This window comes from Balaenoptera musculus, chromosome 1 (assembly GCF_009873245.2).
Source record: "Balaenoptera musculus isolate JJ_BM4_2016_0621 chromosome 1, mBalMus1.pri.v3, whole genome shotgun sequence".
In the NCBI taxonomy this organism is placed as follows: domain Eukaryota; kingdom Metazoa; phylum Chordata; class Mammalia; order Artiodactyla; family Balaenopteridae; genus Balaenoptera; species Balaenoptera musculus.
Genome location: NC_045785.1, coordinates 15,675,902 through 15,690,249, shown reverse-complemented (window position 1 = coordinate 15,690,249; position 14,348 = coordinate 15,675,902). Strand labels below are relative to the sequence as shown.

General features: G+C 45.9%; 1 protein-coding gene across 2 annotated transcripts; it reads left to right on the top strand.

Moving 5' to 3' along the window:
* The first annotated feature begins 4,550 nt into the window (after positions 1-4,550).
* On the top strand, positions 4,551-12,747 carry MUL1 (mitochondrial E3 ubiquitin protein ligase 1). Of its 2 annotated transcripts, none has more exons than XM_036862721.1 (4): positions 4,551-5,148; positions 8,953-9,040; positions 9,452-9,572; positions 10,833-12,747. In XM_036862721.1, the coding sequence occupies exons 1-4, from the start codon at positions 4,975-4,977 to the stop codon at positions 11,560-11,562; spliced, it is 1,113 nt and encodes a 370-aa protein (XP_036718616.1). In that variant the 5' UTR covers positions 4,551-4,974; the 3' UTR covers positions 11,563-12,747. The 2 variants fall into 2 exon arrangements, with proteins under 2 accessions (XP_036718616.1, XP_036718617.1); XM_036862722.1 differs by lacking the exon at positions 4,551-5,148 and adding an exon at positions 5,182-5,433.
* Positions 12,748-14,348: the final 1,601 nt, after the last annotated feature.

Sequence of the window (14,348 nt, the reverse complement as noted above, 5' to 3'; positions counted from 1 at the left end):
ACAGACACTACCAAAAAAGAAAATTACAGGCCAATAACTTCTATGAATATAGATGCAGAAATCCTCAACAGAATCTTAGCAAAACAAATCCAACAATACTTAAAAAGGATCATACACCATGATCAAGCTGGATTTATTCTAGGGTCACAAGGATGGTTCAACATTCGCAAATCAATCAATGTGATACACCACATTAACAAAAGGAAGGATAAAAATCACATGATCATCTCAATAGACGCAGAAAAAGCATCTGACAAAATTCAACGTTCATTCATGATAAAAACTCTCATCAAAATGGGTACAGAGGGAACATATCTCAACATAATAAAAGCCATTTATGACAAACCCACAGCCAACGCAATACTCAATGGTGAAAAGCTGAAAGCTTTCCTGCTAAATTCAGGAACAAGACAAGGATGCCTACTCTTGCCACTTCTATTAAACACAGTATTGGAAGTCCTAGCCACAGCAATCAGAGAAGAAAAAGAAATTAAAGGTATCCAAACTGGAGGGGAAGAGGTAAAACTGTCACTATTTGCAGATGACATGATACTTTATATAGATAAGTCTAAAGCCTTCACCCAAAAGCTATTAGAACTAATAAATGAAGCAAGGTTCAGGATACAAGATTAACATACAGAAATATGTTTCATTTCTACACACTAATAAATAATGAAAATCAGAAGGAGAAAGTAAAAAAAAAAATTCTGTTTAAAATCACATGGAAAAGAATAAAATACCTAGGAATAAACTTAACGGAGGAGGTGAAAGACCTACACTCTGGAAACTATAAAACACTGATGAAGGAAATTGAAGATGATACAGACATGAAAAGATATCTGTGCTCTTGGATTGAAAGAATTAATATTGTTAAAATGGTCATACTACTCAAAACAATCTATAGATCTAATGCAATCCCTATCAAAATACCCGTGACATTTTTCACAGAACATATAATCCTAAAATTCATATAGAACCACAAAAGACCCCCAATTGCCAAAGCAATCTTTAGAAAAAAAAAACAAAGTTGGAGTTATAGCCCTTATAGGCTTTAGACTATACTACAAAGCTACAGTAATCAAAACAGTGTGGCATTGGCACAAAAACAGACACATAGACCACTGGAACAGAATAGAGAGCCCAGAAATAAACCCATGCACCTATGGTCAATTAATCTACAACAAAGGAGGCAAGAATATACAATGGAGAATAGATGGTCTCTTCAACAAGTGGGAAAACTGGACAGCCACATATAAAACAATTACATTAGAACATTCCCCAACACCATATACAAAAATAAACTCAAAATGGTTTAAAGACCTAAATATAAGAACAAGAACCACAAAACCCTTAGAAGAGAACAAAGGCAGAACACTCTATGACATAAATTGTGGCAATATTTTCTTGCATCAGTCTCCTAAGGCAACAGAAATAAAAGCAAAAATTAACAGATGGGACCTAATTAAACTTAAAAGCTTTTGCACAACAAAGAAAACCACTGACAAAACGAAAGGACAAACTATGGAATAGGAGAAAATATTTTCAGATGATGTGACTGACAAGGGGCTAATATCCAAAATATACAAACAGCTCATACAACAATATCAAAAAAACAAATAACCCAATCAAAAAAATGAGCAGAAGACCTGCATAGGCATTTTTCCGAAGAAGACATACAGATGGCTAACAGGCACATGAAAAGATGCTTAATGTCACTAATTATTAGAGAAATGCAAATCAAAACAACAATGAGATATCACCTCACACCTGTCAGAATGACTATCATTAAAAAGTCTACAAATAACAAATGTTGGAGAGGGTGTGGAGAAAAGGGAACTCTTGTACACTGTTGGTGGGAATGTAAATTGGTGCAGCCACTGTGAAAAACAATATGGAAGTTCCTCAGAAAACTAAAAATAAACCTACCATATGATCCAGCAATTCCACTCCTGGGTATATATCCAGAAAAACAAAAACACTAATTTGAAAAGATACATGCACCTCAGTGTTCATAGCAGCACTATTTACAATGGCCAAGACATGGAAGCAACCCAAGTGCCTATCAACAGACGATTGGATTAAGAAGCTGGGATATATATATATATATATACACATGAATATTATGCAGCCATAGAAAAGAATGTAATACTGCCATTTGCAGCAATGTGGATGGACCTAGAGAATATTACTCCTAGTGAAATAAGTCAGGGAAAGAAAAATACTGTATGATATCATTTATATGTGGAATCTAAAAAATAATACAAATTAATGTACATACAAAGCAAATACAAATTAATGTACGTACAAAACAGAAACAGACTCACAGATGTACAAAATAAACTTGTGGTTACCAAAGGGGAGAGGGAAGTCAGGAGGGACAAAATAGGGGTATGTGATTAACTGACACAAACCACTATGTATGAAATAGAAAAGCAACAAGGATATACTGTAAGTACAGGGAATTATAACCATTATCTTGCAATAACCTATAATGGAGTAAAATCTGCAAAAATACTGAATCACTATGCTGTACACCTGAAACTAACATAATATTGTAAATCAACCACACTTCAATTATTTAAAAAAAGAAACAATGTTTCATTTAAGAATGACTTTTAAAAAATGAGCTCCCAAGGAACCCCCTGGAGAATATAACAAAAGTTCCCAAATAGTCAGAAACCTATAAACAAGGATCCCTAGCAGTGGAGACTCTCCATTGGTTTTCAATTTTACAGCCTTTTTTTTTGGTGCTTTCCTTTGCTGTGATCTAAGAACACAAGAATTTCGGAGATTGGGATTGACATATGTACACTAATATGTATAAAATGGATAACTAATAAGAACCTGCTGTATAAAAAAAAAGAATTTCGATGATTAAAAAACAAACAAACATACAAACAGGTTAGATCATGCCCTGCGGGTTCTCAAACAGCTTTACTAGATCCCATCCTCAAAATGATGAAGTTAAAATGTTTGGTTTGGCAATTAGCAACCTACAGGATGTGGTCCCAACCTTCCTTTTCAATTACTTGCTCCCTGCTCTCTGTCATATGCCTTTGGCTCAGGCTGTACCAGCTAACTCCTGATAGCTTTGCACTTTGCTCATCTTGTTCCCTCTGCATGAAAAGTCTTTCCCACTCCCATCCTGGCACTCTACCCACCATCCTGTTTACAGAACTCAAATTCCTTCCCTCATGAGGAGAGTAAGCTGCATCCCTCTACCAGAGGCCTTTGTTGCCCTAATTCCATTGGACCTGGGATAATAGATGACTCTGCCTGGGTCTGTTTCTCCACAGACCCTAAACAGCCAGAGGGCAGAGCCTGGCTGTATACAGTTGTGCCTCCTAGTGTCCAGCCCAGAGCTTTGGATGCAGGAGGTCGTTGGTTGTGGAGTGACTGGTGTGTTCATCTTCCTCTTTTTAAAATTCAAGTTTTATTAATTTGAAACATGCCATACATTCACATTAAAAAAGTACAAAAGAGTGAAGAGTCACTCTGTTCTCTAGCCACCTAATTCCTTCTTATGGAAACAACCAATATTATTTTATTCAAACGTATATATTCTCCTTCCTTTCTGGAATCAATGAGATCACACTCAAACAGTTTACAGTTTGCTATTTCACTTTGCTATGCTCATATACACATGTATTAAAATTTTGTTTAACTGACTACTGAAAACATTTAGTTTGTTTTCATTCTGTTGTTATTAAAAACAATGCTGCAATTTATACTGTATATTTATTATGTTCACATGTGTGAGTATTTACACAGGAAGAATTTCTAGAAGTGGAATTGTTCAGTCAATGGGTGTGGGCACTTTTAATCGTGATCAGCATTGCCTAATGGTTCTCCATAAAGAATAGGAGTCTCTGTCCCCACACCTTTGCCAACATAATGTGTTATCAAACTTTTGACAAATTTTATTAAAAAAAATAAAGTTAGATCTCATTATAAGTGTGTGTGTGTGTGTGTGTGTGTGTGTAAAACAAATTCATGATCATCCCTTGGGGTGAAAATCATCAAAGGCATGTGGCGGCGTTGACAATCTGGAGATTCTAACCCTGTGTTCATAGAGTGTAATTCTTATTTGACTCCTAGCATAATTAAGGAATGGGGTAGGAAAATGTCATGGATAGCCAGCTGCTTTAATAAAGAGATTTTACTTTTTTAGAGCAATTTACAGCTTTTAGATGCATTTTACGTACATTGATTTTGGCCATTGGGTACATTCCTGTATTTTCAATTTAAAACAGAACCTGGAGATAGCTGAATGAACACATGCTTTGCAGGTTGATGTTTTGGATAAAATTTTGGGGTATCTCTTGATTATTTTATGAAGGAGATCAGAAAACAGTTTGAAATCTGCTCTATAGCTGTGTTGTGAGGATTAAGTGGTATGAGGTTCGTAAAACTTTTTGTCACAGTGCCTGACGCATAATAGGCACTCAAGAGCTGCCTCCCTCTCTCCCTATTTTTTGGCTGCGCTGCGGCGCGGCATGAGGGACCAGAGATTGAACCCGCGCCCCTTGCAATGGAAGCGAGGCGTCTTAACCACTGGATCGCCAGGGAAGTCCCTGTAGCTGTAATTATTAGTTAATAAAATATGTTGTTATATGTTTTGACGGCAGATTAAGGAGTTGTCAATACCTTGGTGATATAACCTGCCTTCTTGGAGGTAATAAGCTCTGTTGTCTGGTAAATTCCTCTCCAGCACTCATTAGCAGTGTGACTTGGAGCACACCCCTAACCTCTCTGGCCTCAATTTTGTCACCTGTAAAAAGGAAGAATAAAAGCCAAGACTCAAGGTTTGCCGTGAAGCTGAAATGTGTAATACTCACAAGTGCTTACTAGACATTCTCTTCTTTCCTCCCAATCCAATGGCGGAGTCATCAAACGACCCGTCAAACAACGCGATAACCCCGGGAAACCAGAAGGACTGAGACCGTGGCGACGCGGGCGATACAGTTGTGGCCGATGCACCGAGTGTCGAAAGGGTCATGGAGCGACAAGCGATCGCTCAGCTTCGCAAAACCGTTCCCCACGTACGAGATGGGAGACCCGGCCCCAGCAGAAGCAGCTGACGCCCGGCGATCACCCTGGCAACACAGCCTTCCGGTCTGCTCTGCCCTGCCCCACTTCCAGTTCCAGGTCTTGCGTCATCGCTGGGCGACCGGTTGCGCGTTTCCGGGAGGGACAGTGCTGGGGGTGCGATTCCGGGTGGAGGGAGGTGGCGCGAGGCGGAAGGCCGGGGTCGCGCGTCGTGGGGCCTGATCTTGGCGGCGTCCCAGTCCGCGTCCAGGGCTCGGCGCAGCCATGGAGAGCGGAGGGCGGCCCTCGCTGGGCCAGTTCATCCTCCTGGGCACCAGCTCTGTCGTCACCGCTGTCCTGTACTCCTTGTACCGGCAGAAGGCCCAGGTCGCCCGAGCGCTCAAGGTCAGTGCTAGCGCCCGCCTGACCTCAGCCGGTCATCCTGCCCGGGGTAATGGTGAGCCCCCGATTCGCCGTGGGCCGTTCCACCCTCGGAAAAGATCCAAGAGAAGGAAACAGGCTCTGAGAGGGTGTCGCCCGGCCGGTAGACGGAGGAACTAGGAACAGAATTCCGGTCTCGTGATAACTGCTTTACTGCCCCCTTTCTCCTAAGTCCCTCTCATTACTCAGAATGAATCTTGACTTAATTATTTTATTCGACAAATATTTATTGAACACCTGCTGTGCTCCAGGCGCTGAGGGTATCGCGTGGGTGGAACAGACAGAAGTCCCTGACCTCATGGAGATTCCATTCTAGTCCAACCAGACAGTAAACAAGTCAATCAGATGGTGTGACACATGGGGTTAAATACTACAGAGTAATGCAAGGAAGAGAGGAAATGGAGTGCTGGACAAAGGGTGACATTTAAATAGAGTGACATTTAAATAGGGTGACATTTGAGCAGAGCCCAGGAAGACTTGAGGGGGGCAGTGCAGGTGCCTGGGGAAGAGTAATTCAGAGAGAGGGAACCGCAAATACAGAAGCCCTAGATTTACCCACTACATAACCACTCAGCTCCTTGCTTCTAAAAGACTTCCTTTTTATATTAATAGCCCTTTAGAAAATGTCACTCAGTTTCCTGAGCTGCACTTTACAACTTACACAGCACGTTTCCATCTTGGTTTTAGTTTTTCTTCACAATAATTTCTTGGGGTAGTTAAAATGACGCCTCCGGATTGCAGATCAAGAAATCAAGACTCCCAGGAAAGGTCTATACAGCTAGTCAGTTTAAGTTGGAACTTAAATTTAGGTCTTTTGATTCCAAGTATAGGATTTTTTTCTTGTTGACCACATTGCTCAGTTGTGAATGTGTGAGCAGCTCATGAGAGATGGACCTCATTAGGTCAGAGACAGGATCTTATTTACCCTTCTTTCTTTCTAGGTTCTAACCCAATGCTTAACAAAGAGTAGATGCTCAGTAAATATTTGTGGATTTGTTTTGGCTGCAATTTCATAATACAACAGTTAGGGCTTAATTTGACATTTATTTGAAAGACGGATTCCTAAACCTAACTTCATTATCATCAGATTGTTTACGTTAAGAGCTTAGAAACAAATGTGTGAAATCCCTGCCATGAAGGGAGTTTTGGAATCTGCCTGGAATGCACCTAGTTACCAAGGAATTGAATTTGTGGTGTGAATGACATCCTGGTGAGATTCCAGCTGCCTTCTTGTTTGCTTAATTAAATAAGTTACTCCTGAAGTGGCTGTGATTGTAACTGATACTTTACTTTCTGACTCTGGATCAGAAATCACATTGGCATCAAGTTGGCGGGAGGTGGGATCCTCTGAAGCAGTGACCCATCTTTGGGTGACCTTAAAAGCTTTGCTGATTAGTTCCTAAATGAGGATGAAAGAAATAGCCCCTGCTTGGAAAAACAGTTGGGACTCCTCATATTTTAGGTTCTATTTTCTTGATCAGATTATAAAACTTCCAGAGTAGGGCTTGTGTCATATCCTTTTGCATCTCTCATAGTGATGGGAATGCATATTTATCACATGCCTACTATGTGCCAGCCCCTGGTCTGGATTCTTTCACACTTAAGTTTCATTTAATCCACATGAAAATCCTGTGAGATTGTTTCCCCCACCTTTTACAGGTTTTGAAACTGAGACTCAGATAAATTAAGTTGCCCAAAGTCACAGTAGATGCATTGACGCTTGATTCAATCCCAGGTCTTTCTGACTGAATTCCCCCTCCCTTGCTTTTTTTTTTTTTTTTATTTTTTTTTTAAATTTATTTATTTATTTATTTATTTATGGCTGTGTTGGGTCTTCGCTTCTGTGCAAGGGCTTTCTCCAGTTGCGGCAAGTGGGGGCCACTCTTCATCGCGGTGCGCGGGCCTCTCATTATCGCGGCCTCTCTTGTTGCGGAGCACAGGCTCCAGTCGCACAGGCTCAGTAACTGTGGCTCACGGGCCCAGTCGCTCCGCGGCATGTGGGATCTTCCCAGACCAGGGCTCGAACCCGTGTCTCCTGCATTGGCAGGCAGACTCTCAACCACTGCGCCACCAGGGAAGCCCCCCCTCCCTTGCTTTTTAAAAAAATGTAACCAACTATCCTATGGTGGATACTTTACTAGCTGTGTGACTTTGGGCAAATTACTTCACTTCTCTGAGCCTCAGTTTCCTTATCTGTAATTGGGGATAATAATGTCTGCCGTATAGGGATGGTATGAGCATTAAGCGGGGTTATGCATTTAAAGTGCTTAGCAGAGTGCCTGGAATGTAGTATATCTAAGTGCTTATTTATTCGCTAATTTATTCATCAAATATGTATTTAGTGCCTGCTATGTGTCAGGCGCTCTCTCGGCACTAGGGGGACAGCAGTGAACAAGACCAATGAGGTCCTAGCCCTCCTAAGTTCAATAGTCCAGTGGAGGGAGAGACAGATAATAAAGGAGTGAATAAACTGAGGGTTAGTTGTTGTTATTGCCATTGTTTTTATTATCTTCCCAGTGTACATGGTTAATACATTTTTATTGCCCTTGCTCCTGTTTTTTACTGTGTAGCAGCAGCTTAAACTTAGAGTGACCTTAATATGTAGGCAGTACCTCCTCACCTCTTTAGAGGTTACTCATCCGGCGTCCTTAAGATTTGTTGATGGAAATACCTGAAAGCAGGAACTGTCCTTCGTTCATCCCTGAATCCCTAGCGCCCAGCACAGTGCCTGGCTCAGGAAATGTTCAGTGGTTTTATTAATTTTGTCTTACTTTTGATGCAGCAGTAACAGGCTTGGTTGGTTCCCAAGCACGGCAGGTTGGAAACTGAATTGGAAGGGATGGAGAACTGGGGATTGTGAGAGGAGGGTAGCAGCAGAGGTAACTGTGCTCACCTGATTATGAGAGGGAAGAGAGGCAAACTGAAAAGTAGAAGAATAGTGTTTGGCACCAGTTCCCGAAGCCCTGCCCTGTAATGCAAAGGCAGCCCTTTATTATAATGTCTCATGCAGAGCATGAACTGACAAGGGCCCGGTAATGATAATACCTACCATGGCCCGAGCCCCTGCCATGTATTGGTCACTACTTGAGGCGCGTTTACGCATAAGCCCTTTGGCTGCATGGTGCTGTGCTGTCAGGAAGAGATCAAATTGCATTCAGATCTGTGGTATACAAATTGATTAGTATCTTTTATATTTTTGTCTTAAAAAGTTAAAATGAAAAGGAGTGAATGTTTGGTTAACTGGAGGAAGAGTGTAAGTGGCACCCCCATTCTGCAGATGGCAGAGATGAGGCGCTGCCCCAAGCCTGTTTATATGGTAAAAGTTCTGGGACACAGCTTCAGAATCGGATTCTCCGTAGTCTCCTTCCTGCCTGATGTCCTTAGTCTCTCAACGTGAAAAACGTAAATAGTCTTTTTTTCTCTTTTCACTTGTTTGAGCATATCAGTATTCAGCAGTCAATTCAGTCTGTTGTTTCCATTTAGGGAGCTAAAAGAATCCACTTGGGTGAAGACTTAAAGAGTATTCTTTCAGAAGCTCCAGGAAAATGTGTGCCTTACGCTGTTATCGAAGGTATGTTTATTTATTGGTAAAGTGAAAAATAACTCCCTCTTCTAAAAGTTTGGTAAAGATCTTCTTGGCTGACATTGAGGGCCTTTTGTAGCCTTGGGGCAGTGGTTCAGACCTTGGACTTTGGGGTCAGAAAGACCTGTGTTACTGCTGTGTGATCTTGGCGAAATTATGCAGCCTTTTCAAACCGCCATTGCTCCATCTCTAAAATATATGTTACAGGGTTGCTGTAAAACTGAAATGATGTGATCCGTGTAAACTGCTTAGCAGAGCGCCCCAAAGCATAACTTACGGTGATAATGTTTTCATCATGTTGATTAATTAAACTCACTCAAACTAAAAACAAAATTTAAATTACTTTAAAGGAAAGGGCGGAACAGTTCTTCAGAAATAAAATAATTTGTTTCCGTTCAGGAGCCGTTCGGTCTGTTAAAGAAACGCTTAACAGCCAGTTTGTAGAAAATTGCAAGGGGGTGATCCAGCGGCTGACGCTTCAGGAGCACAAGATGGTGTGGAACCGGACAACTCACCTCTGGTGCGTAGCCTTGCTCCACGGGCCCAGGCCGCACGGGCGGTCCGTTCAGATGTCGGTGTCCCGGCCCTGTTTCCACGTCTTCAAGCTTTTGCCGAGACAGGGCGGAGACCGGTCTCTCAGTGCTGCTGATATTCTTGTGCGTGGTCTGAGCACCTCTTCCACTGCCGTCACCTAGACATCCTGTCCAAATGCAGATTCCTGGGCTCCGTTCCAGACCTACTGAGCCAGAATTTCCAGGATAGGGGACCTGGAGTCTGTGGATGTGCACACTAAGGTTTGAGAAACACTGATTTATGGCATGGATTAATGATTTCAGTACCTGTTAAGATAATTTCATGCTATTACATGGAGTTCCATTTTTCCAACTGATCCTAGGAGGGTTTTGTTTTGGATTTCTATTTTATTTTAATTTTTATTGTGGTAAGAACACTTAACCTGAGATCTCCCCTTTTAACTAAATTTTAAGTACAACAGTACAGTCCTGTTAACTCCAGGCGCAAGGCTGTACAGGAGACTTTGAACTTACTCGTCTTGTAGAAGTGAAACTTCATACCCGGTGAACAGCAACTCCCCATGTTCTTTTTCCCTCAGCCCCTGGCAACCACTGTTTTACTGTTTCTATGAGTTTGGCTACTTCAGATACCTCATGTAAATGGAATCGTGCAGTACCTGTCCTTCTGTCCGTCTGCCTCAGTTCGCTTTGCTTAATGTCCTCCAGGTTCACGTGTGTTGTCGCATGCGGCAGGATTTCCTTTTTTTTTTTTTTTTAATAAAGGCTGAATAGTATTCCCTTGTTATGTATATACCACATTTTCTTTATTCATTTGTCGATAGACATTTAGGTTGTTTCTGTTTCTTGGCTGTTGTGAATAACCTTGCAGTGAACACGGGAGCACAGATACCTCTTCTAGATCCTGATTTTCGTTCTTTTAGAAGTGGGATTGCTGGGTCGTATGGTAGTTCTATTTTTAATTTTTTTGAGGCATTTATTTAAGATAAAAAAAATCAGTTTGTCTTACAGGGGCAAAGGGAAATAAACAGTAGAGGTGATCTGTGACAATATTTGTTGCCCACTGAGATCGCCTGAGAACCTAAAAAACTGAGCTTCCCTCTTCTGAGGCTCTGGACAACTGTGATTTCTGTTGTACTCTTCCACTCGCTTCAGACTTCAGACTGTCCTTCTGGCATTGAGGTGCTCTCCACCCCTGCCTGGGTGCGAGGTATCTGCCATCCTTTGTTTTATCTTGAGTTCTCTTGTAGGAACGACTGTTCCAAGATCATTCACCAGAGGACCAACGTGGTGCCCTTTGACCTGGTGCCCCACGAGGATGGCGTGGATGTGGCCGTGCGGGTCCTGAAGCCCCTGGACTCGCTGGAGCTGGGCCTGGAGACGGTGTACGAGAAGTTCCACCCCTCCGTCCAGTCCTTCACGGACGTCATCGGCCACTACATCAGCGGGGAGCGGCCCAAGGGCGTCCAGGAGACCGAGGAGATGCTGAAGGTGGGGGCCACCCTCACGGGGGTGGGCGAGCTGGTCCTGGACAGCAACTCCATCCGCCTGCAGCCCCCCAAGCAGGGCATGCAGTACTACCTGAGCAGCCAGGACTTCGACAGCCTGCTGCAGAGGCAGGAGTCCAGCGTCAGGCTCTGGAAGGTCCTGACACTGGTGTTCGGCTTTGCCACGTGCGCTACCCTCTTCTTCATCCTCCGGAAGCAGTATGTGCAGCGGCGAGAGCGACTGCGCCTCCAGCAGATGGAGGAGGAGTTCCGGGAGCACGAGGCCCAGCTGCTGAGCCGAGCCAACCCCGAAGACCGGGAGAGTCTGAAGAACGCCTGCGTCGTGTGCCTGAGCAGCTTCCGGTCTTGCGTCTTCCTGGAGTGCGGGCACGTGTGTTCCTGCGCCGAGTGCTACCGCGCCTTGCCGGAGCCCAAGAGGTGCCCCATCTGCAGGCAGGCGATCACCCGGGTGATTCCCTTGTACAACAGCTAATGGTCTCGAGGCCCCACAGTGAGACCCCCGCCCCGCTTCAGGGCTGTTTATCTCGAGGTCTTTAGAAGAGCAGTGGTGGGCGGCTGTCATCTCACAGCTCCAGCAGCAGAGGGCGGCCTTTCCAACGTGCAGGGGACCTTTTCCGGCACTGAGCACAGCCCCACAGCCCCACCCTGGGGCGGGCGCTGTGCGCCGCGTCCCTTCCCTGGAGCCCCGAGCGCGCGTGGCTGAGGACAGCTCACTGCTCAAGTGCCAAAGTCAGTGGCCTCCAGCTTTTCTGTTCTGGTGTCTTCTCGTCCTTTCTGGTGAGGTGTTGGTTCCTGCGGACTTGAGCCTTCAATGACTCGGCCAGAGGGGAGGCAAAGTTGCCTTGCGGAGCTGCTTCTGAAGAGACTGCCGCAGTCCTCCTCCCCCTTGCTTACAGCCCGGAAAAAAGTTGTCAGGCTGGACGCGTCACTCGAGTCCCTTTCCCTCACCTGCTGGCCTCCTACCTGTGTGCACACATGTGTCAGGACAAAGGGAAGTGAAGTCCTGCATCTGCCCTCTGCCTAACAGGGCAGGACTCCGGTCAGAATGGAGAGAGGTCATTTGCGGGGGGGCACTTGGAACGGTGCCCATTCAGTGATCCCCGTGGCAGTGAGGATGGGGCCGCTTAGCTGCAGCCCTCCTGGGGCCACCATGGACCTAACGAGAGGGCCACCAGAGCACGCATCCGCCCTGACTTGGAACTCCCGAGGCCCGAGAGGGCTAAGGACTGGCTCTGGTTTTCCCAAAGGAAGCAGTAAGGACACTGTTGCCCCAGCCTCGGGCTTTCTCAGCTTCTCTCCAAGGCTGGCACCGCGGAAAAGTAGCAGCCAGCGTCCTGAGCGCAGAGCCTCTCCAGGCCCCCCTGCCCACCACTGAAAAGTTCACGTGCCGTGGGTGTAATCACACCGCCCTTCTCACAGTCCTCACCCCTCAGCTGTCCCGCTTGAGTTGGTGAGTGTGGAGAAGTGGGGGAGCCTCTCTCAGCACCTCTGAGTGTCCAGGGGCACGTGCATGGCACTTTCCTCTCCCCCTTCCCTGGCTTTGAATATCCATGCCCGATCCTCCTTTGTGCAGGGGAGATGGGGGCGCTCTCAGGGGCCTGGCGCCGGTTCTCTGCGCGTCCAGCATGGACGGCACAAATAAAAGACATTATAGCCACGTGTCAGCGTCTTGCTTTGAACAAGAGTTCAGCGGCTAGGCTGAAGCTGCCCCGGGATGGGATTGAATCCTGTTATGGCGGAATGAGCTGGGGACCTGGAGGCCTCTGTGTGTCCTTCCTTGGCTGCAAGGTGGTGCAGCTTGGTGATTCTGAAGCGCGGGGGGTGCTGGGGGGTGCTGGGGGGTCTCCGGTCAGCCTGAGAGAGGGCCACCCCGGAGACATGCCCGCAGGTCATGCCTGGCCTCGCTGAGTCGTCTTTGAAGACATCTGTGCTGACATCCTGAACACAGGCAGTGGGATTTCACCTGTTGGGAGAATGGGACAGGGGTGTTGGGGACAGCAGGGAGGACACTAACATAGGTACCGGATGCTCTTTCAGACTTTACTTTCGTAGTAAGTCGATCCTCACAAGACCCTGCAGGCTCTCACGGCATCTCATCCTACAGATGAGGAAGCAGGCCCCAAGGGGGGATGTTCACTGGGTCAAGGACACACAGCTAGTAAGGGTGGGGGTGGGGTCCACATTTAAACTCCAGGCTGCTTCAGACCCCTGACCCTCCTGCTCACCGGTGGTGGGCTGACGGGTCCCTCAGTGCTCACGGGAATGCCCCACAAGGTGCTGGTGCCCTACGTCAGTGGACAAGGCCACACTGGAGGAGGAGGAGGTGGACGTGAGAACCCACCTGCCCATGGTGAGTCCTGTCCAGGGAGGCGGTAAGACCCTGGCTTTACACATAGGTGTCAGGGAGCGGGCAGGGTGAGAGGGGGGCCTGATGGGGCTGACCCCTGAGCATCTCAAAGCATCTGCCGTTTTCCTGTGTCCTTTCAGCAGACGCTTTGAAAGAGGGTCCAGGTTTTAGAGGATGAATGAGCTGCCTGTGTGTGGGGACGCGGGGGGCTTATGTGCTAATCTGTCAGAGTTCAGCCCTTGGCATTAGATTCCATGAGTAGATCTGATCAAGTGATGGAAAAGCAGCAAAGGCAGCCTGCCCTTACCCCGGTCTGACTCAAATCCTGGGCAGACTAATTCTGTGTGGAGTTTTCCTCCAAGTGGAGTTGAGTTACCCGTCGTGGGAGACACAGGAGCAGCACCGTCTCTGCCTCAGGAAGTGGCAGCTGGTTGGGAACACGAACACACACGTACCCGGATTCCAGATCTGAGGTCCACGCTCGGTCCTAGCCTGGCTGGGCTGAGACTGCCCCATGCTCTCCATCGCCCGTGCCAGTTCCCACCTTCCATTTAAAGAGCCTCATCACCAGCAGGGTTGAAGGGGCTTAAACCGATCCGTGGGACTGAGGCTGGGGGTTGGTGGTGATTTGGAGACAAGGAACTGACCGTGGGATTGTTGTGAATTTTGACTCAACCCTTATGCTCAGCCTCTAATACTAGGCAGACAGCATTAGGCAGGGATTGTCTTGATTAATTGCTCCTGGTGTTTTGAAATTCTGTGCGAGGCACTTGATGAGCATGAATGCTTGCAGTCCTGCAAAGTGGGTATTGTTCCCCCCATTTTACAAGTGAGAACAGCGAGGTCCAGCAGGGTCACATTTTGCCTACAGCCACGCATAGTCGTGAGCCTGGCGATGTTAGACTCTCCAG